This window comes from Talpa europaea (assembly GCF_964194135.1).
Source record: "Talpa europaea genome assembly, chromosome: 6".
NCBI classification, from domain to species: Eukaryota; Metazoa; Chordata; class Mammalia; order Eulipotyphla; family Talpidae; genus Talpa; species Talpa europaea.
The window spans coordinates 33178126-33199269 of record NC_140072.1 but is presented as its reverse complement, the minus strand read 5'-3'; the positions used below and the strand labels follow the sequence as shown (position 1 = coordinate 33199269).

At 34.9% G+C, this 21144-nt stretch overlaps 1 protein-coding gene across 1 annotated transcript in view; it reads left to right on the top strand.

The window, feature by feature from the left end:
* The window catches only part of PSME4 (proteasome activator subunit 4), a gene marked incomplete at both ends in the record, with an annotated part of 81250 nt that extends 63342 nt beyond the window's left edge, over positions 1-17908 (top strand). The window contains 15 exons of the mRNA XM_084235038.1: positions 407-488; positions 3020-3173; positions 3645-3714; positions 4621-4746; positions 5508-5660; positions 7104-7208; positions 7717-7808; positions 8515-8646; positions 9287-9495; positions 10946-11031; positions 12100-12228; positions 13186-13341; positions 15311-15473; positions 16810-16943; positions 17774-17908. Coding sequence (XP_084091164.1) covers positions 407-488; positions 3020-3173; positions 3645-3714; positions 4621-4746; positions 5508-5660; positions 7104-7208; positions 7717-7808; positions 8515-8646; positions 9287-9495; positions 10946-11031; positions 12100-12228; positions 13186-13341; positions 15311-15473; positions 16810-16943; positions 17774-17908 — 1926 coding nt within the window. The remainder of the gene's footprint in view (positions 1-406; positions 489-3019; positions 3174-3644; positions 3715-4620; positions 4747-5507; positions 5661-7103; positions 7209-7716; positions 7809-8514; positions 8647-9286; positions 9496-10945; positions 11032-12099; positions 12229-13185; positions 13342-15310; positions 15474-16809; positions 16944-17773) is intronic.
* Positions 17909-21144: the final 3236 nt, after the last annotated feature.

Here is a 21144-nt window from a genome sequence, read left to right as displayed (position 1 = left end):
ATGTAAAGCAGGATATAGCAGATAACAAAGCTTATAGGGCAATGGGAAAGACTATTTTTGAAAATGTAGAGTATTAGAGGTGGGGTGCAGGATGGGCTGACCTATCCTGGTGCATTAGAAAAAGAAACTTAAGAAAATATAGTTAGGTTGAGATTTGAAAATTAAACAAATATATCTATATCGGTTTAATAAAGAAAGGATCAAAGTTTCCTTTGCACAGACTAGGAAGGATGAAGGTAAAGAAAATGTGAACTGTGAATCACTTATCTAAGTCAAATATCAGCTATCTATCTCAGGAATTGTCACCAGATGTCAGGGGTAGGTATTTCCTTGCTTAATCAAGGCAAACCACCATTTAAAGGATTTTAAGTTTTTTATACATATACCATCCCTACTTCTTTTCTAGATGGCAATCTCAGCTGTTGCTGGTATTCTTAAGCAACTAAAAAGAACCCACAAAAAGCTGACTATCAACCCCTATGATATCAGTAAGTACTACCAAATGCACTTAACAGTGTCTCCCAGCTAACTTTAAAAAAGTTTCTTTGAAATATATTAATTACAGTACTTGATGCCAAATACTGGTCTATGGATTTTAATAGAAAGTATGAAATAATTTTATAAAGGGAAAACAGACTTAGTATAATCTAAAAATAGATTGACTTATATCTGTATAATTTATGTATTTTTTGTACACTCTAAGCAAGCATGTCATCTTATCTCACCAAAGAAGTCATATACTAGTTAACTATTGATATTTCAAAGATTCAAAATACCATTACCAGTAATACAACAATATTGTGTTTCTCTATGGCCTATAGGTTTAGCGTAAAGGTTAATTTTCTTCAGAGATTTTCTTCTTTCTCTATAATGATGTCACTGTATTTGCATATAACTTTTAATCAGAAAAAATAAAAGTCATGACTTTGTAGAAAAAATTCTTATTCTGTTGGCTGCCAAATTTTTTGTCTTTGATTCCCATGATGCTCAAACAGCTGTCTCTAGTCCCACACCTAACCTTTGGAAGGGGAGTATAACTGTGTACCACTCTCTTTATTTTGGAGCACTATCAAATAGTGTCAATTAAATGTGGGGTATTTCATTATATTCCCTAATTTTGTATTATCCTCACTTGAAATACATGCTAGTTGTTCCAACGTTAAATTAATATTAATTTTTAATATTTAGTAACTTGGAAATAAAGGTGCCAAGTGTGCATATTTTTAAAACATTAGTGTGCATCAAACTAATATGCTGTATCTTGATATGGAAAGTATAACTGATGCCTAAACTAGTCAGTATTACGGGTTATTTGTAGCAATGCAGAGGAATCCCTTCGTTTTCCTCTTTATCGTCCAGATTTTGTGGGCTGTACTGGCTTTTTTACAGTAAATTTTTTACATAGATATTATTTGCTTAGGTTACAAGTAAAAAATGATAATTTATTTTTCTAATTATAAGTGTGAGAATTAAACTTTTTTTCACAAATGTGCCACATTTTTAATTTCTTAGAGGTTTTTAGTCTTTTTGTTATTGAGTTGTAAAGACTTTTAATGTGTTTACATATGCTTTTCAGTAATCATATGTGTAGCTCTTTTTTCTTTATTTTTTCCCCTGTTTGTCTTAATATGGGCTGTGTGTGTGTTTATCAAAAAAAAAAAAGTAAATTATGTAGCAAGAATAATTTTTTTTTTAATTTGGCCCTTCTCAGTTTCTTATTTAAAAACATGTCTCCCTCCCTGATATTATAAGACAATTTTACTAGTAGTTTTCATCATATCTGTATGATTTTTATATTCAAAACCTTTATCCTGGATAACTGAGTACCTAATCATTTTTTTCTAAACACTAGTTTCTGTTCTAAGGAAATCTAGGACTCCTTAGTAAAAAAACCCTTACAATGAAAAAAGAAATCACAAATTACTCTTGTGTTGATATAAATGAATAATGAATAAAAACATGAGAAAGAAGGGAAAATGGTTTTTGTTTGCTTGCTTTGTTTTTACAGTAGAGTAACAGTGTAGAGGGAACGACAAAATAATAAAGTTACCACTTGAGACCTATTATAATAATAATTAGAAATGGGACAATTTAACATGGTGTGCCTCTTAATGGGTGACAGATACAGTATCACTTCTTGGTATTTCTGCTGAAAGTTCATAATCTGAATCTAATAATGAAGAAGAAAGCAGACAAAGCCAGCTTGAGGGACAATAACTGGCCTATACTTTTATTCAGTGATAACCTATACTTTTATACTTTTCCAAGTTATGAAAGACAAAGACTAAAGAGCTGTTCCAGATTTAAGGAGACTAAATAGACATACAACTAAATGCAATATTTGTTTCTGGATTGGATCACAGACCATGAAAAAATGTTTTTGCTTTCATTTAAACTAATTTTTTTTTATTTTCTTTTAAAAGTTTTTTGCTATAAACGATGTTAGTGGAACATTTGACAGAATTTGAATATGATCTGTTTGTGAGATGGTAATATAGTATCTGTTAATTTTTTTATTTTGAGAATTATATTTTGGTTTTGTAAGAATGTTTTTGTTTGGAAGAAGTGTACACTGAAATGTGTGGGGATGAAAGAGTTTTATGTCTGTAATTCACACTCAGCCAAGTGTGGATGTGTTAGTGTGTGAAGAGAATGTCAAAATACACGTGGTAGAATGCAAGAATTTGGACCACTTAGGTGAAGACATGGAAACTTTGAGTTCTGTAAGTTTGTAATTCAAACCCTAAACATTTTAACAAAGTCTTTTTAATTTTGGTGAGAGAAATGAAATATAGATCATACTTGACTTTCTCTCCCCAAATAACTATACCAACACAAACAGTTCATGGATAATCCCTTCCTGTGATTTGAAATGCTGATATATATCTACATATATATATATACATAAATATAAATAGATCTGTATGCACCTTAAATGAAATTTAAGAATCTTAAAATCGAAAATAATTATTGCATGGGTTTTTTAAAAATTTATCATATGTAATTGTCTTTTCCTTAGGTGGACATCCTAAACCCACCCAAATTCTTGCTGGTGATAGACCTGATAATCATTGGTTGCATTATGATAGTAAAAGTATACCAAGAACTAAAAAAGAATGGGAATCAAGTTGCTTTGTGGAAAAAACTCATTGGGGATACTATATCTGGCCACAGTAAGTTGCAACTTGCCATGCACCTTAGTGTTAAACAGTCTGTCTTTGATAAGATTTGGGATATCATTTTTGTATTTCTGGGGAGGTTCAGAGGCATTTTGAAGTGGCTAGAGATACTTTACCACCAAAGACATACGATGCTTTTCCTCTTTTTTTGTTCTGTCAATGCTGTGCCTCAGTCTTGCCTCTTTCTTTGTTTTTCCATGAAACCCTTAGACTTCCTTAGTCCCATCATAATATGTCTAAGGACATATCCAGCCCAGAGAATTATTTATCTCTCATTGATTCCAATAATTTATCATTAAGAGACAGTGATCTGATAGATTTTTAAGACTGAATCTGTTAGTGATGTACTCATATCCCAAACTTGGCTTCTAAGTAGAGTTCATTAAAAGTGCTTTCTATTCAGAAAGCTCTAATATTTTTTCATATGTATATTACACATATTACAAATACAAACTTTTATTGTAGGAATATGGTTGTTTATGCTGGTGTAGAAGAGCAGCCTAAGCTTGGCAGAAGCAGGGAAGATTTGACAGAGGTAAGAAAGAATTCTATTTTCACTGTGTCTAAACACCCTGGTTCATATTCATTTTGGGGCACTAATTTAGTTCAAACTCAGTTTGGGTTTGACTTCCTCCCATACCAGTTCATTTATTTCATTGTAGTGCTGGGTTAAATATTGGTAATTGTACACACACACACACACACACACACACCATTCTAGAGGGCCAGTTGGCATGAGTCTTTTGTATCTAATGCTACGCCACTTAGTACTCATTTGGATACTGCTTTATGTAGTTATCTTGTTTTTTATATTATCAGTTCTGTCTGCTAATAATCCCTGAAGGCAAAAATAACGACTTCTAGTTTTTTATTGCATATAAATGATGGGTACTCACTAAGTAAACATTTATAATTTTAAGTTCAAACTCCTAAGTCTTCATAGAACTTAATTCTTTTATCATTTTGAAAGTGAAGACCTTTCAAGTTTTTGTTTTCCCAATTAAGTTAATGGTATTATAGCTTTTATTTTCCTAATTCTGAATAAAGTTTAACCTTTTAATTTCTGGTGTTTTATAAATAAGGAAATGATTTACTGGAATTGGCTTACAATTCATGAGATTTTCCGGAATTCCACACAAGATGGCACAATAACATTGTCTTCATTTCTCAAGCAGAACATTTGTTAGTCTTGATTTGCAGTTTAAGAAATGAAATCCAAATTTGAAGATCTGAAGAGAAACCTTTAGTTATTTCTTACATTTTAACTTAGGGTATATTTTGCTTCTAGAAAATCTTCTATGAGAACTAGAAACTCATTAGGAAAAAATCACAGCATGCTCTTGAGTGTCCAAATAGTACAGTTGAATCAACTTTTCAGCATTATGTTTTTGAACAGTTTTTAAAACCCTTAATGTTTTTCTTTTTTTTTTTAACTTTATAGGCAGAACAGATTATATTTGATCATTTTTCTGATCCTAAGTTTGTTGAACAGTTAATTACTTTTCTATCTTTAGAAGACAGAAAAGGAAAAGATAAATTTAACCCTCGTCGTTTTTGCCTCTTTAAGGTAACTATGCTATTTATATTTCTTCTTCATAAAACTTAGTGACTGTTGTTTTGTAGGTTTATGTTCACAATTTTTTTTTTTAAAGATTTATTTATTTTTATACAAGAGCTGAGGTACAGGCCAGAAGCACGTGAGGGTGAGAGGATTCACCAGAGACAGAGCGGGGAGCAGAACAGGCAGATGAACCAAAAGCACTGATGAGGGGATGAGCAGGCAAGACTGGAGAGGTCTGCCCCACCATGTGGGACTCTGGCTGGCTGGGAATCGAACCAGCGCTGCAAAGGCTGCAGACAGTGTCACAGCGCTGCGCTCAACCTGCTGAGCCACCAGGGAAGCCCTATGTTCACAAATTTTAAAGTATCAGAGATTGATATTAGCCATCTGTTATCTTCACCTCAGATGGCTCCAGAAGTTACACCAATCATATTGATCATGACTTAGCATCCAGGCTCTTAAAAAAATCAACCACAAAACTCTAGGCATTTTGATTCTCATTTGATTGTTTTTGAGGTGCGATATCTTTAAGGTCAGAGAATATTTTGATTATATTTTGATTTTGATTATATATTGATTATATTTTTAATGTAATACATGTCAGTATTCCTGCCATCTTAGCTCATATATTGTTAAAATGGTTAAGTTCTAAAGGGAAGAACATTTGAGAATTTTTTAAACATAGTAATAATGTAATAAACAAATATAAACATATTATAATAGTAGTTCAATTCTGAGTACTGTAAAACTTTGGTTTTTTTATATAGGGTATTTTCAGAAATTTTGATGATGCCTTTCTGCCAGTTCTGCGGCCCCATTTAGAACGTTTGGTTGCTGATTCACATGAAAGTACCCAGCGATGTGTTGCAGAAATTATAGCTGGTTTAATCAGAGGTTCTAAGCATTGGACATTTGAAAAGGTGAGGTACTTATAAGCACATACCCTGTTAAAGTTAAATTATCCATTTTATGTAGCAATTCTTAGCACTGTAGATGATTGATATTTAAGTTGTGAAATGTTAATTCTGTATAACTTTTGAGTATAGGCCACAAACTTAGTGGCCTAAAGGGAACATTCATTGTTTTTTAAATTTTGAAATATTTGTCAGCAATAGGGAAAAAAATCAGGATATGTCATGTAAAGGAAGATTTCAGTTTCTCTTGAAAAATACTTGGTCTTATAGACAGTTGGCTTTGACAACTTTTTTTTTTTCTTAAGTGTCCCTCTTTTTAATTGTAAGATTTATTTTTTTTTTTGCTTACCTCCCGTAAAGTTAGTTTCTTTGCAAAATGCACCAGACTGAAAATAACCTGGTAAAATACCTAACTATAAGGTAGGCTGCCATTTCCTCAGAGAAAAGACACAAACACTGTTTTTAGCCGACTTAATTACATATACTTTTAGAGGAACATGGACACATTTTAACATAATTTATTAATATTCACATCTTTCTGTATAAAAATATTTGTTAATTTATAATATTGCCCTTTTTCTCGCTCACATACTATACAATTTCATTTAAACATGTCATATATAATCCTTGTCATCCTATTTCTGTCATTTTGAGTTACCACTTCCAGTGCATATCTCCTTTCCTTATAAGTTGTTTAAGATAATAGTTTTTTTGTTTGGTTCTTATTTTTAATCTACCACTGGAAATTTTATCCCAAGCCCTCCCTCCTCATTTGTCCTATTTAGGTCTTTTTCACTAAAGTGCAGTCCAAGGACCTGCAGCATGGGCATCACTTGGGAGCTTGTTAGAAAAGTAGGATCTCAGTTCCCACCCTGATCTAATGAATCAGAATCTGCATTTTATCAAGATCGCAAGGTGATTTGTATTCTCATTAAAATGTGAGAAGCATCTATACACATATGTTGGCAGTTTCTGTATAACAACACTTTTTAAAGGCTATTTATAGTAAGCTACGGCTTGGAATTTGAAGATTATAACTCAGGGTTATTACTAAATTGTATGAAAATGTCATTGCCTCATATTTTAGGATTCAATCAAGTGACCTCAGTGAGCATGCAAAGCTTAAAATTGATTGGGGTTTATTTCAGTTAGTAGTCTACTATGTTATTAAAAATATTTTAAAGAGAACTTTTCAGTATATGAGATTTTATAAGGAACATATAAGGTGTTGCCTCTTTTTAAAATATAACTTATTTGGGAAAATATATTCACTATATACCTGGGTATGTATGATGCTAACATAGTGAAGTTACTTTCTTGAATTATTTGAGTGTTCTAAGAAATAATTTAAATGAAGTATCTGTTTGTATGTATATGTTACCAAGAAAAGATGGCTGAAGAAAAATGTTCTGAGTGTCATTCTTTTCCCATATATTTTGTTTTGAGTAGGTGGAGAAGCTTTGGGAGCTTCTGTGCCCTCTGCTTAGAACAGCATTGTCCAACATTACAGTAGAAACATATAATGACTGGGGAACGTGTATAGCAACATCCTGTGTAAGTTCTATCTTTTTTGTCTCTGACCTGTTCATACTTTTTATACCCTGCCTCATGTGTGGGATCTTATTATACCTCTTATATCTTGAAATTTATTTATAATTTACTCATCTTCGATGATTGGAGATGGTTTTGTTTAGTCTTTCAAATAAGCTTTGTGTGGTAATTGAGCAGTTACATCTTACATGCCATGGTAATGTATCTTTAGATTGAATATCATGTCAAATCATATTTCTGGAAATGTAACTTATGTGTAGTAAAAGCCAGATGATAAGTTATAGTTATCATTTTTGCTACTAATATGTCCCTATCTTATATACTTTAAAGACAATCCATTGACGTAACAACCATTTTCTTATTGTTAGTTTCTAACATGAACTGTGATAATATATTTGAATTTGTTTTTTCTATGAGTTTCAGTTTGGCTTTATTTAAAATATTTCTAAAGCAATACAGCCTATCTTATTCAAAACACTGTTCCAATTGTTAATTTGTATTTTCAACACAGGAAAGCAGAGATCCCCGAAAACTTCATTGGCTTTTTGAACTGCTATTGGAATCACCACTGAGTGGTGAAGGAGGATCCTTTGTAGATGCATGGTAAATAAAAAGAAAACTTACAAGGTTAACAAAAAGTTTTCTGTTAACTGATACATAAATGAAAGTGAACTGGCTATACTCCTGAAGACTAGATAATATAACTACTTTCTTCTAGGAGATGATGACATCCAAAGCTAGATCATATGTGATACTAAGTAGAATTATTTATACTTGAACAAATTGAGGATTTGGGAACAAGTAGGAAGAATAGAGGCAACCTGGACAGTCCAAACATAAGTTAGATTCATTCTTCTTTGCTGTCAGATATTTCGCAGGGCTGCTTTTTGTACTACAACAATACTGACTTCACTTTTTCCATCTTTCCTATAAGGAAAGAAGAGAGTAATCATTTTAAGGGAAACTGGGGAAAATTGGTAGATACGGAAAGATAAGCTGTATAATCCTATTAACAAGAACACCATTATTATTGTTTGTAAGGAAACTTCTGGAGCTTAGAGAGTAATGCAATGAGTATTTTAAAGTCAGTATTTCTTTTTGATTGTGTAATTGTGGAGATGAAATGAGAGTACAGGGGAAATGATGTAGGAGAAATAATAAAATTTCATAAAATTACTATTTTGAGTTGTCAATTACATTATTAGGTGAGAAAAAAACTTAAGTGAAATACATAGACATCATTAATCTCTGTTGTCAGTGTGTAAAAGCAAAGAGAGGCTCTAACGTTGTATCTGTGCTTTAATTTTAGCCGACTCTATGTATTGCAAGGTGGCCTTGCCCAGCAAGAATGGAGAGTGCCTGAGCTATTGCACAGACTGCTGAAGTACCTGGAGCCCAAACTCACCCAGGTTTACAAAAATGTCAGGGAAAGAATAGGGAGGTAAGTATTATTTCCTCTATGTTATAGTATATACCTCTTAAGTTGTATTAAATTTTAATATCTAATAATACACATCAGTTATGTTGCCATTAAGTTTCAAGGTGTCTTCTTCCTTAAATTATGTTTCCTATTAGATAAGAGGCACTGAATGTAAAATAGCATAGCAGTTTGTTCACAGGCCAGAACTGAACAGTTGCCATATCCCACTTTGTAATACCTAAGATTTTTAGGTCAGACATAAGACACTTTCTACAAAATGTATCATGGGAGGACCTCCCTGGTGGCAAAGGTGTTAAGTCTTGGCACTATGAAGCAATCCACAGCCACTGCAGCATGAGTTCCATGCCCAGCCTGGGAGCTAACCCACATGGTGCAGCAGACCACCCCTGTCTTGCCTGCTGTTCCCCTCAGCAGTGTATTTCAGTGGATCCACCTGTTCTGCTCCCTACTCTGTCTCTGAATCTTCTCACCCTCCCATACCTCTGACCTATACCCCAGCTCTTATATGCATAAATAAATAAATCTTTAAAAAAGAAAATATCACAGGAAATTTTTATTTGGCTGGGACTTAACTTTTAAACCACAGGTTTTTTGAATAATAAGAAAATCTCCTCATACTACATATATTTTTACATTACAGTGTGCTGACCTACATATTCATGATAGATGTTTCTTTGCCAAACACTGCACCAACAACATCCCCTCGTGTCCCTGAGTTTACTGCTCGAATTCTGGAAAAATTAAAACCCCTCATGGATGTGGATGAAGAAATTCAAAACCATGTTATGGAAGAAAATGGAATTGGTGAAGAAGATGAACGAACTCAGGGCATTAAACTCTTAAAAACTAGTGAGTCGCTAAAATTAGTAGAAACTTGCTTAAAAACATTTATATTATCCTATTACTTTTTTGGTGGCAAAATGTGCATTACATAACATTTACATTTCAGTGGCATTAAATACATTTACATTGTTGTGCAACCATCACCATTGCCGATCTTTTCATTTTGCAAAACTGAAACTGTATGCATTAAATAATAACTCCCTTCTCCCAGCCCCTGGAAACCACCATTCTCTTTTCTGTCTTATGAATTTACCAGTCCTAGGTACCTCATATAAGTTGACTCATAAAATATTTGTCTATATCTAGCTCTTTTTAATTTACATAGTGGTTTCAATATTTGCCCATGCATCTGTTGAACTTTTAAGTTGCTTATACCTTTTGATTATTGTGAATGATATTGCAATGATCATTAATATAGAAGAATCTGTTTGAGTCCTTGCTTTCTATTATTTTTGGATGGTAAAGGTGGATTTGCTAAAGTATATGGTAATTATATGTTTAACTTTTGAACAACTACTTCCATAATAGCTATACTATTTTCCATCCAACTAGCAGAGCTGAAGTGTTCAAATTTTTCCCATTCTTGACAACACTTTTTCTGTGTTTTTATGGCTGTAGCTATTCTAATGGGTGTGAAGAACTTTCTTGAGCTAGGTTGATTTGTTGTTGAGTTGTAGTTCCTTATATTTTCTAGCTCAGTACCTTATCTGATTTATGATTTGCAAATACTTTTTCCCATTCTGCATTTTCACTTTCTTGATAGTGTCCTTTTAGGCACAAAAGTTTTTCTGTATGTAGTATAAACAAATAAGGTTCCAGCTTTATTCTTTGCTTCTGCATATCCAATTTCCCAGCATCATTTGTTGAAAAGACTGACATTATTCAATGAATAGCTTTGGCACTGGCATGTTGAAAATTATTGCCCGTCTGTGTGAAGGCTTATATATCTGTGCTTCTGTCAGTACCACACCATTTTGATTATTATACTTTGTAGTAAGTTTTTAAATGTGGAAGTATGGTTCCTCCAACTCTGTGTGTGTGTGTGTGTGTGTGTTTTCAAAATTGTTGGTTATTGGGGATATTCTATTGTTTTTAATATCTAGATAATTTTCTAGATTTGACCAACTTTGTCATCTTTTTTTTCTTCATTATGATTATTGAAGGCTGGTTTTAATTGGTATTTGGTGTAGATATTTGGTAGACTTAATAATGTGTTAATTCATTCTTTCTTGAGAGTGACTTCAGTACCCTAGATTGATACATACTCTTTTCAATAGTTCCTATCATACTGCTGATCAGTTGGTGCCTAATACGTGAAGTTAAATAGATGATCTCTTTTTTTAACATTAAGTAACTATCAAAGTGGCTCACTGACATTAGCATTACAGTATTATTCTACTGTGTGGTCTAACTGGATGGCAAAAGTCTGATTTTCTTCATGTTTGTTCCCAAATAGTATTGAAGTGGTTGATGGCAAGTGCAGGAAGGTCCTTCTCTACAGCAGTCACAGAACAACTTCAGCTTCTACCTTTGTTTTTTAAGGTAAGGTTATGACTGAAATTAAAAATGCACCCCTTCTGAGCCTCCCTGGTGGCAGAGGGGTTAAAGTCTCAGTGCTATCAAGCTATCACCAGCCTTTGCAGCAGGAGTTCGATCCCCAGCCAGGGAGCTGACCCACATGGTGCAGCAGACCTCTCCTGTCTCACCCTCTGCTCCTCTCAGTAGTGTATTTCAGTCAGTCTGCCTGTTCTGTTCCCCACTCTGTCTCTGGTGAATCCTCTCACCCCCCTATACCTCTGGTCTTTACACAAGTTCTTGTATGCATAAATAATTAAATCTTTTTAAAAAATGGTATAGATTAGCCATAGGAAATTATTGAGTAGATAGTGACTTAATATTCATTGAAATAATCTTTTTACTATTAGATAAGATTTTTTTAAGATTTGTTTATTTATTTATTCATTCATTCATTTATTTGTTTGTTTTTTGTTTGTTTGTTTATACAAGCACTGGGTACAGTCAGAAGCCTGGGAGGGTGAGAGAATTCACCAGAGCTAGAGTGGGGAGCAGAACAGGCAGAAGGACTAAAGTACACTGCTGAGGGGAGCAGCGGGCGGCAGGAGAGGTCTGCACACCATGTGGGACCCTCCGGGACCCTCCTCCGGTGGCCGGGGAGCAGCCAGGGATTGAACCGGCGCTGCAGAGGCTGTGGGCAGCTTTGCAATCCAGCGCTCAAGCTCAACTGCTGCACCACCAGGGAGGCCCTAGATAAGATCTTGATAGATAGATGAGAAGTTTGCCAACAACATTGTATCACTAATAGCCAGTGACAGTTTAGGAAAATACTCATAGCTAATAGGAAAAAAAAAAAACTTAAAATTTCAAATATTACTATTTCTGAGTTTCTTATTCAATATATAATAAACTAAAGATCAAAATGTTCATCATCACAAAATGTATATGTTAAATATGTCTGGGATTTGCTGCAGATAATTTAGCTGAGGACGGGGGAGTCAAGTAAATATGTGGTAGCCTTCAACTAATGATGCTTTTGCATACTTATAGGCAGTTATTTTTCATTTCATGACTTTGGTTTATTTTTTTATCTAGATTGCCCCCGTGGAAAATGACAATAGCTATGATGAACTGAAAAGAGATGCAAAGTTATGTTTATCATTAATGTCTCAGGGGTTGCTTTACCCTCATCAAGTGCCTTTGGTACTTCAGGTGCTAAAACAGGTAAGCGTGTATAGCTAAAATATTTACATTTTTTGGTTAGAATTTTAGTTTACCTTTATAAGAATTTCACAATATCGACTAATATATACAACACCTGATACTTACTTTCAATCTGACTTTTCTTTCATTCTAAGAGAAGTCATACTAAAGACACATTTTCAGTTCTCTACATGACTCTGCCACCAACTTCTGTGATCTTGATCAAGTCACTCAATTCCCAAACTTTGTTATATATGCAGAAAGAGCTAACTAATGAAGCACCTTGGATATAAAGTGTTTATGAGAGAAAAGATGGTCCTTCCCTTTTACCTTTTACCATTTTCCCTTTACTTTTTTTTTTTTTTTTTTTTTTTTGTGGGACCCTCGCCGGTGGCCGGGGATCGAACTGGCGCTGCAGAGGCTGCGGGCAGCCTCTCAACCCAGCGCTCAACCGCTGCGCCACCAGGGGAGGCCCGTCCCTTTACTTTTTACTTGTATATTTTGACTGCATTTTTAGTACACTTTACCTAGCTCATACACATGTTACATAAAGTGGAAAAGAATTGTCTCATAAGTTTCAAATTTTGAGTCTGATTAACGCAAAAAAAATGTTTCTTAACTGCCCAAAATGGTTATTTTCTTAGTAGTGGAATTTAGTAGTTCCTAATCTTGTTTTCTTTCAGTGCCCTACCTGCTATTATTGAAAGTAAAATAATGTGCAACCCTTTGTAGAGCTATAGACATTAATTATGCATAGCTCTTATTTATAAAATTGATTTTTATCTATGTCCCTCCCCTTTACTCTCAGCCACTCACTCATTGAAAAATGAACTTTACCTACCTCTGAAGCTCTTTTATTTAGAAAGAAATAGAAGATTAGCTTACATGCATATGAAGTAGAAATACATTGGACTATTAAATGTGTGTAACTTTGCTGTCATCTCATGTTCTTATCAATACTGTTTTCACTTCTCACAGACAGCAAGAAGCAGTTCTTGGCATGCCAGATATACAGTACTGACCTACCTCCAAACCATGGTATTTTACAACCTCTTTATTTTCCTAAACAATGAAGATGCAGTCAGAGACATCAGGTGGCTGATCATAAGTCTTTTGGAAGATGAACAGCTAGAGGTAAAATTGAAGTTAGAACAAATCAAAGTTCAATAAATTTGAAGAAAGCACCACATGCCCACCCCACCTCCCTGAAGTAATTACACACTGATGTGATTTATTAAAAATGTAAATTATTAAAAAAAAAACCCTAATTTTAACATTGCCCTGAGTGGTTTTGATACCCTAATCATGATTTGCTATAATACATATGGAAACAAGCATCGAATATTTTTTTTTCTGGCTTTGCAGTTAGGGAAAACTTCATGATCTAAATGCGAAATGTTTAAGAAAACTATTAGGCTGAAAATTTTTCAGAAGTGATGCAAGATTGTATGTTTATTAATAAGAAAGCAAATACTTTTTCTTATAAATTAACTATAGTATATACAGACTGACCCTTAGAACAAAAATATCGCAGAAGTAGACCCTGCTACTGGGAAAGAGAATAATTAATTTGGAAGTGTTTGGGTAATATGTTAGAAGTTGGAGAAAAATAAAAATCAATCAGATCATCTTACACTAAAATATATTACAGATATAATCAAGAAATGTATGACACTTTTTAATATTAGAGAAACTGGGAGAGTGAGTTTGGATATTTCTGTGAAATTCAAAGATAACTATTTGTCTTATAAGCTGATAATGTTACAAATCCAAAATGGACAAAAGTGACTAAGAACATTTGAAGTTCATGAGTTTAAACAGTGCAGGCTTCAAACTAGAGAGACATTGGAGCATAAAAAAAAATCATTCAGGTGTTTTTTCAAATTACTATTGCCTGCTTATATGAAAATTTAGCAGAAATGTTTGTAATTTATGATTGCTTCTCTTGTAATTTATGATAGAGATTGTTAAACAGTTATTTCTGTAATCTGTGTTTATAGTCTGACAACAGCCTCTGAAATTCATTAGAAGTAAATTGGATATAAACCCTCTACCATATAAGCCAATTATGAAAGCTGAGTTCTCTTGTGTTCTTATTGCTGTCAACAACAGCAGCAATGGTTTTAGGTCATGTAGAGTCTAGGTAAAAATTGTTTTAACAGCAGGCTTTTTTTTTTTTTTTTAAGATTTATTTATGCATACAAGAGCTTTGGGGTATAGGCCAGAGGCATGGGGGCTGAGAGGATTCACCAGAGGCAGAGTGGGGAACTGAACAGGCAGACTGATGGAAGTACACTGTTGAGGGGAGCAGTGGGCAAGTCAGGAGAGGTCTGCTGCGCCATGTGGGTTGCTCCCTTGCCAGCTGGGGATCGAACTCCTGCTGCAGAGGCTGTAGACTGCTTCATAGGTTGCATCTTAACCCCTTGCACCACCAGGAAGGCCCTAATGGCAGATGCTGGATCTGTGTTTAAAGGTGGAGCCCATAAAGAGAACTATCACGCAGTAGGAAAATAATTAATTTATAGGGAAATTTAATTTTGCATTAAAAGTTAAAACATTCGGGCCTCCCCGGTGGCGCAGTGGTTGAGCGCTGGGTTCCGAAGCTGCCCACAGCCTCTGCAGCGCCTGTTCGAGCCCTGCCTGCTCCCCGGCCACCGGAGGAGGGTCCCACAGGGCGCACAGACCTGTCCTGCCGCCCGCTGCTCCCCTCAGCAGTGTACTTAGGTCCTTCTGCCTGCGCTGCTCCCTGCTCTGGCTCTGGTGAATTCTCTCACCCTCCCGCGCTTCTGACTGTACCCAGTGCTTGCATAAATAAATAAATAAATAAATCTTTAAAAAAAAAAAAAAAGTTAAAACATTCACCTCTATTATTAGTAGAGTGACCGTCATTCATTTTGAAATCACAGATTCTTTGAGAATTTGAAGAAATCTCTATTAAGAAACTACAAAGGAGCACTCATACAATGAAAATATAGGTATCAGGGAAAGTTTCCACCCCAGATGCACACTTACCCCACTTACCAGCATTATTCCTACCCCACTTACCACCATTATTCCACCTGACTTAAGATCTCAGCTTTAATAGAAGTGATTATCTCCACAGGTTCGAGAAATGGCTGCTACCACCTTAAGCGGTCTGTTACAGTGTAACTTCCTTACCATGGACAGTCCTATGCAGATTCATTTTGAGCAACTTTGCAAAACAAAACTACCGAAAAAAAGAAAGAGAGATCCTGGTTCTGTAGGAGATACCATTCCTTCCGCAGGTAACTTTGCTGCTAGAGAGCACAAATATCCCTATCGGGATTAACGAGGATTACCCATATGTGTGTACTAGGAATAGTTGCCCCTGCTTTTGTAGAGCTTTGTTTTTATAGAGAGAGGGCAAGATCAGGAATGAAGAAGCTAAAATTAAGTATGTATAAAAGAACCTGTATATTGCCGCATACCACCTATTATAAAATAAATGAAGTGTGTGACTATTTGCCTTAAATAACCTTATAGAGAGAAACATGCAAAATTAGTTATTTTGGAAGTTCTAAATGATATTTTTTAAAGAACTTATAACTTTTGTGTAGAACTAAGAGAAGAAAGGCTAAGTAAAAAAACCTTGCTTATTGGGAATATTTGGTGTTTCATTAAGCATTTGGTGACAGGGTGAGAAGTTATTCTATATGAGCTTCCACTCTGAGTTTAACAATAAACAGGTGAATAAGATTTATTATTATGTCTTGTTTATAAGGAAGCTCTGATCTAACACTAACTATAAACAGTCACAAGATAAATGGAAAATGTATAGGATTATTAGCAAGCAGGAAGTTTATTTCATTTGCAGGTTGCGTTTAGAATATGAAACTGAAATATGATTATATATAATAAGTCCTTAATTATGTCATATAATTACCTAATAACAATATCCAACAAAATACCATTGTATATTCTAGTTTCTTTGCTTGAGAACTGCATTTACAAATGCCAAAGTATTTTCAGATTTTCATTATTCCAAATGACATTGTTTATATTATGACTGCTGCAAATTCCCTTTTTAATTCCAGCACCCTATTCACTACTTCACATATACGTATATAATACACTTACAAACACGTATCTTTTATTAGAAAAACAATGAGAATTTGAAAACAATTTAAGGTAAACTCTATCACTAAAGAATGCACACCCTTTAGAATAAAAACACATTGTAGTTTTCTGTTTTGAGATTTTTGAACATTATTCATAGATGATGTGTTTAATGAATTGATACCTTTCTGTGGGGGTCAGGGAAGACCACAGAATAGTGGGTATAATTTTAATCAGAGATTGTTTTAGAATCAGGGATTACACTTTTGTGTTTGATATACATTCATTTAAAAAGCCATTGTTTTATTAGTTTTAGAAAATACATGACATTTCTGACAGTTACACTTCATTAATGGACAACTATAGGATGCCTCAAAGTCATGTTTTTGATACATGTGCATGCAATTGCATTTAAAATACAGAGATGCACTCACTGGAAATAATTAGCATAATCAAAAACTAATTTTATTTCACCATAATTAATGTATAGAGTCCTGTAAATATTTGTGTATATTTTCTTTGCAGAGTTGGTCAAACGCCATGCTGGGGTGCTGGGACTTGGTGCGTGTGTTCTTTCTAGTCCTTATGATGTTCCCACCTGGATGCCCCAACTCCTTATGAATCTCAGTGCACATCTGAATGATCCTCAGCCTATTGAGGTAAAATTCTGCCTTATCAGCTTTTACATGCATATAATCAGTGACACTATGTAGGAAACCATTTGTACTGGTAGTACTCCCTGAACCTTCTGTTTTGATAAAAACACTACTATTATTTACCTCGGCCAAGGCTCCATTTACTTATCAATAATTAAAATCTTGCAGACGCAGCTTTTATTTTCCTGCTCCTTAGGTCTGTGCGAGCATCCTCTTCTTTCCTTTTCCTAATAAATCTGTCCTTTTAAAATGTTAAAAAAAAATCTTGCTCCATGTATATTTAATATCTTTTGGTAGCAAAGAAATCAATATAGCTTCTGCACCTCCCAGTCCATTGTAGGTAAAGTATTGCCAGTGTTTTCAGGATAAATTTTATAATTTTCTTTTACTACCATTTTAGATGGTAGTAAAAGAATTTAGATGGTAGTCAGAATTTATCAGAACTGTAACATTAGACACTAGGAAGTACCTAACTGAAAACTAATATTAAAAATGAAATTGTGATAGTATTATTTAGTAGTGAACGCCTGTGTTTCTAAGAAACAACTTATAAAATCACTGACTTTGTCCTTTTTTACATTCATAAGTCTAAGTATTTGTTGAACTGGTTTCAAATGTGGTATAAGTTACATTAGTTTGTTCTAAAGTACAGCTAATTAATTCTAAGAAGTGAGTTTGGTGGCTTTGCAAAATAAGGTTAACTTTTGCTTTTGTAGCACTTGATGATGTGTGAGATCTGAAATTAGATGGATTGTTACTTAGCTAAAGCTGTCTGATATATAACCCTGGTTGTTCAGAGAAGTTAAAATGTTTATGGATTACCTATTCTACAGATGACTGTAAAAAAGACATTATCCAATTTTCGAAGGACACACCATGACAATTGGCAAGAACACAAACAGCAATTCACTGATGACCAGCTGCTTGTGCTCACCGATCTCCTTGTGTCACCATGTTATTATGCATAGAAGGGTAAGTTGCCAAGAGTTTAAAGAAAATTTGACATCCTCAGGCAATTGTCACTTGATGACTAAGAAGTAGGTGTTCTTAAGTTTTTTCATGTTGCTGATGTTCTTAGATGCCATTGCTTAAAGATTTTTTTTTTTTTTTAAATTTTGCTTTGGCTAGTGAAAGTTCACAGAGAATTGATGTGACTGCTTTTTAGATCTTTATTAATGATTAGGTTTAATAGTCTAGGATTCATTAGATAAATCTTACCCTTAGTTGTTACCTGAGTTGGCCTTAGGCATTGAGATGCCCTGAGTACTCTCATTCTATGAGATAATTTTATCTCAGTTGTATCTTTATTCTTAAATATATTAAAGAGGGTGATCCCAAAAGCCTTTCTAGGTAAAATACAGTAGGTAAAGTATTGCCAGTGTTTTCAGGGATGAGAAAAATGAAGAAAATTTTACATACTGCATTTTTAGAGTTGGATGTACTGTTGTCTAACTGAATTTTTTTTTCCTCTTTGATACAGGTGAGTAGTCCTAACTTCAAGCTCTTTTTCATCAAAAATTCCAGATCCTCAGGTACCGTCTGTGGTGGCTCTCTGCAGGTTTAAAACTCAGCCTTTGTTGAGCTCTCATCATTTTTGGTGGCTTCTGTGTTTGGTTCCATTAGTCTGCATTTTACAGGTTCTCAGCTGCCATTTGTTTCCTAACCTGTCCGGAAATGTTTTCAGAATATTGATCACTTTTTCTTTAAGGCATCTCACAAAGCCACAATGTCTCAGACTAAAAATAATTAACCCAATATGATCATGGCACCCAACACCAGACAGTCGAGGAACGCATTAAATAATTTACTTGGAATGGAGAATACCCATCTTTAATACAGGTCCTATCATTTCATTCATCGCAATTCAAATTATTTTGAATTCTTTCCAAATGGCTGTTGGGTAGTAGGGCCATGGGCCATGAATCTTAAAGCCTTGAGAGCCTTGGGTCTAGAGAGCCATGAAGAGGGAAGGAAAAAGTGGGCAAGTCTCAAACCTAACCAAGGACCTGATGGATTACTCGACCAAGACACAGAGTTGAGTCTGTATCCATGTGTTTCACACAGACTGGAGTTTTTGGTGCTGAAAAGAAGGGCAGTTGCTAAAGAACTGGGGGTTTGGTGAATACATTTTTGATTGATTGTTGTGTGTGTATACGATGTGTGATTTTGAAAATAAACAGCAACAACAATAAAAACTCTGGCTGGTTGATTTTTACCTGTATTCTTTACAAATATTGTTTGATCCTCCTTAAAAACTGTTATGGAACACTGTTGTGTTCGTGGAAATTCTGTAATTTTTGAAAATTTTTCCCTTGCTTTTTTTTTTTTTTTCCTGCAGAATCGTTGAGACTATTAAGTCTTGATATTTAACTGATTTGTTTAAATGTTACATAGATGTAAAAGACTGTATAAACTGTAGAGATAGCATTGACAAGACTGTACAGATGCAATCTTTTACACAACACCATTGTATAATTTGTAAAGATTTACATGTAGCTCTTTATTATAGTGATTTTTGGCTTTGAACCAATTGAATGCCATTTTTTGTGTTTTTAAATTATTTTCTGTCATGTTACAAAAGCTGAGGTGTGGGTGGGTTTTTTGATTTTTGTTTTTCAGTTCATTTATCATTAGAATGTCTGAATTTTTATGTAACTTTTTTGTGTGCATCTCTAAATATGAACACCACATGTTTGCCTACAACAGATTTGTAGAATGCAAGGTATATTCTAGGCTGAAGTAATTCACAAGTTAGTGAATGTCATCTTATAAACACATCCTGTACAGTCTTCCTTAAAGGAACACTAAAGTATATTTTTCAGTATCTTACTTGCTGAATGACTCCACGTAGACCTAAGCACAGCAGAGGTCCTGGTACAGTATTTAAGTGTCAGCATACACAGGCATCATCCCTGTATAGAGTAGTGCCAAACTGATTAATTCAATTGTGTAACTAGCTTAAAACCCAATAAATGGATTGTTTTTAACACCTGGCTTTTGTCTTCATTAAGAGAAGAAGACAGTTGTATAGGCAGCAACTCTTTTATATTGATAAGTCTGGATTTGTACACTCATGCCTTCTGACCAAAATTTATTATATTGGACCTGTCTAGTACTGTTAGCTAGTAGCACTATATGACTACATTTAAAATGAAAATGCAGGGCTTGCCTGGTGACGCAGAGGTTAAAGTCTCAGCGCTATGAGGCTATCACCAGCCAGTGCTGCATGAGTTCCATCTCCGGCCAGGGAGCTGACACACATGGCACAGCCGACCTCTCCCTGTCTCGCCTGCTGCTCCCCTCAGCAGTGTATTTCAGTTGATCTGCCTGTTCTGCTCCTCACTCTGTCTCTGGTGAACCCTTTCACCTACCCATGCCTCAGGCCTAGACCCCAGTTCTTGTATGCATAAATAAATAAAATCTTTCAAGAAATGAAAATGCGGGCCTCCCCTGGTGGCACAGCGGTTGAGCGCTGGGCTGCCAAGCTGCCCACAGCCGCTGCAGCACCTGTTCGATCCCTGGCGGCCGGTGAGGGTCCCACATGGCACAATAGACCTCTTCTGCCGCGCGCCCGCTGCTCCCCTCAGCACTCTGCCCGTTCTGCTCCCCGCTGTGGCTCTGGTGAATTCTCTCACCCTCCCACGCTTCTGACTGTACTCAGTGCTTGTATAAATAAATAAATATTAAAAAAAAAAAGAAATGATAATGCATTTCACATTGCTCTTTAACCACATCTGGTTAGTGGTTTATCTGTTGAATAACACAGATGAATGTTTCTAAAAGTACAAAGAGTTGTGGTGGAAAACATACTTAGTTGAATGAGTATCAAATGGATATGCCTAGGCATCACATGGGATTTTGTTAAAATGCAAATTCTAAACGCTTCCAGCTCATGATGGTTCCTCATGTTGAGACCATCCGTGAGTAATGAGACTTTCTCTAACTAAGTTATATGAAACTGTTTTAGCAAGGTTCCTGGAGTTGAGGACTGGGCATCTATTATATTCCTCAGTCAGAATTTCTCCAACCTAGGAGTCAGGCATCAAGATCTAAAACTCCATGATGATTCAGTTGTACAACCAGAATTGAGAACTCTTAAGGCTCCTAAAATCCACTCTACACCTAAAAATTAGGGTACCTTAATTGTTTCTAACATGTGACCCATATAATTCTAATGCCTGGTTTAGGAGTTGTGTGTTACCTT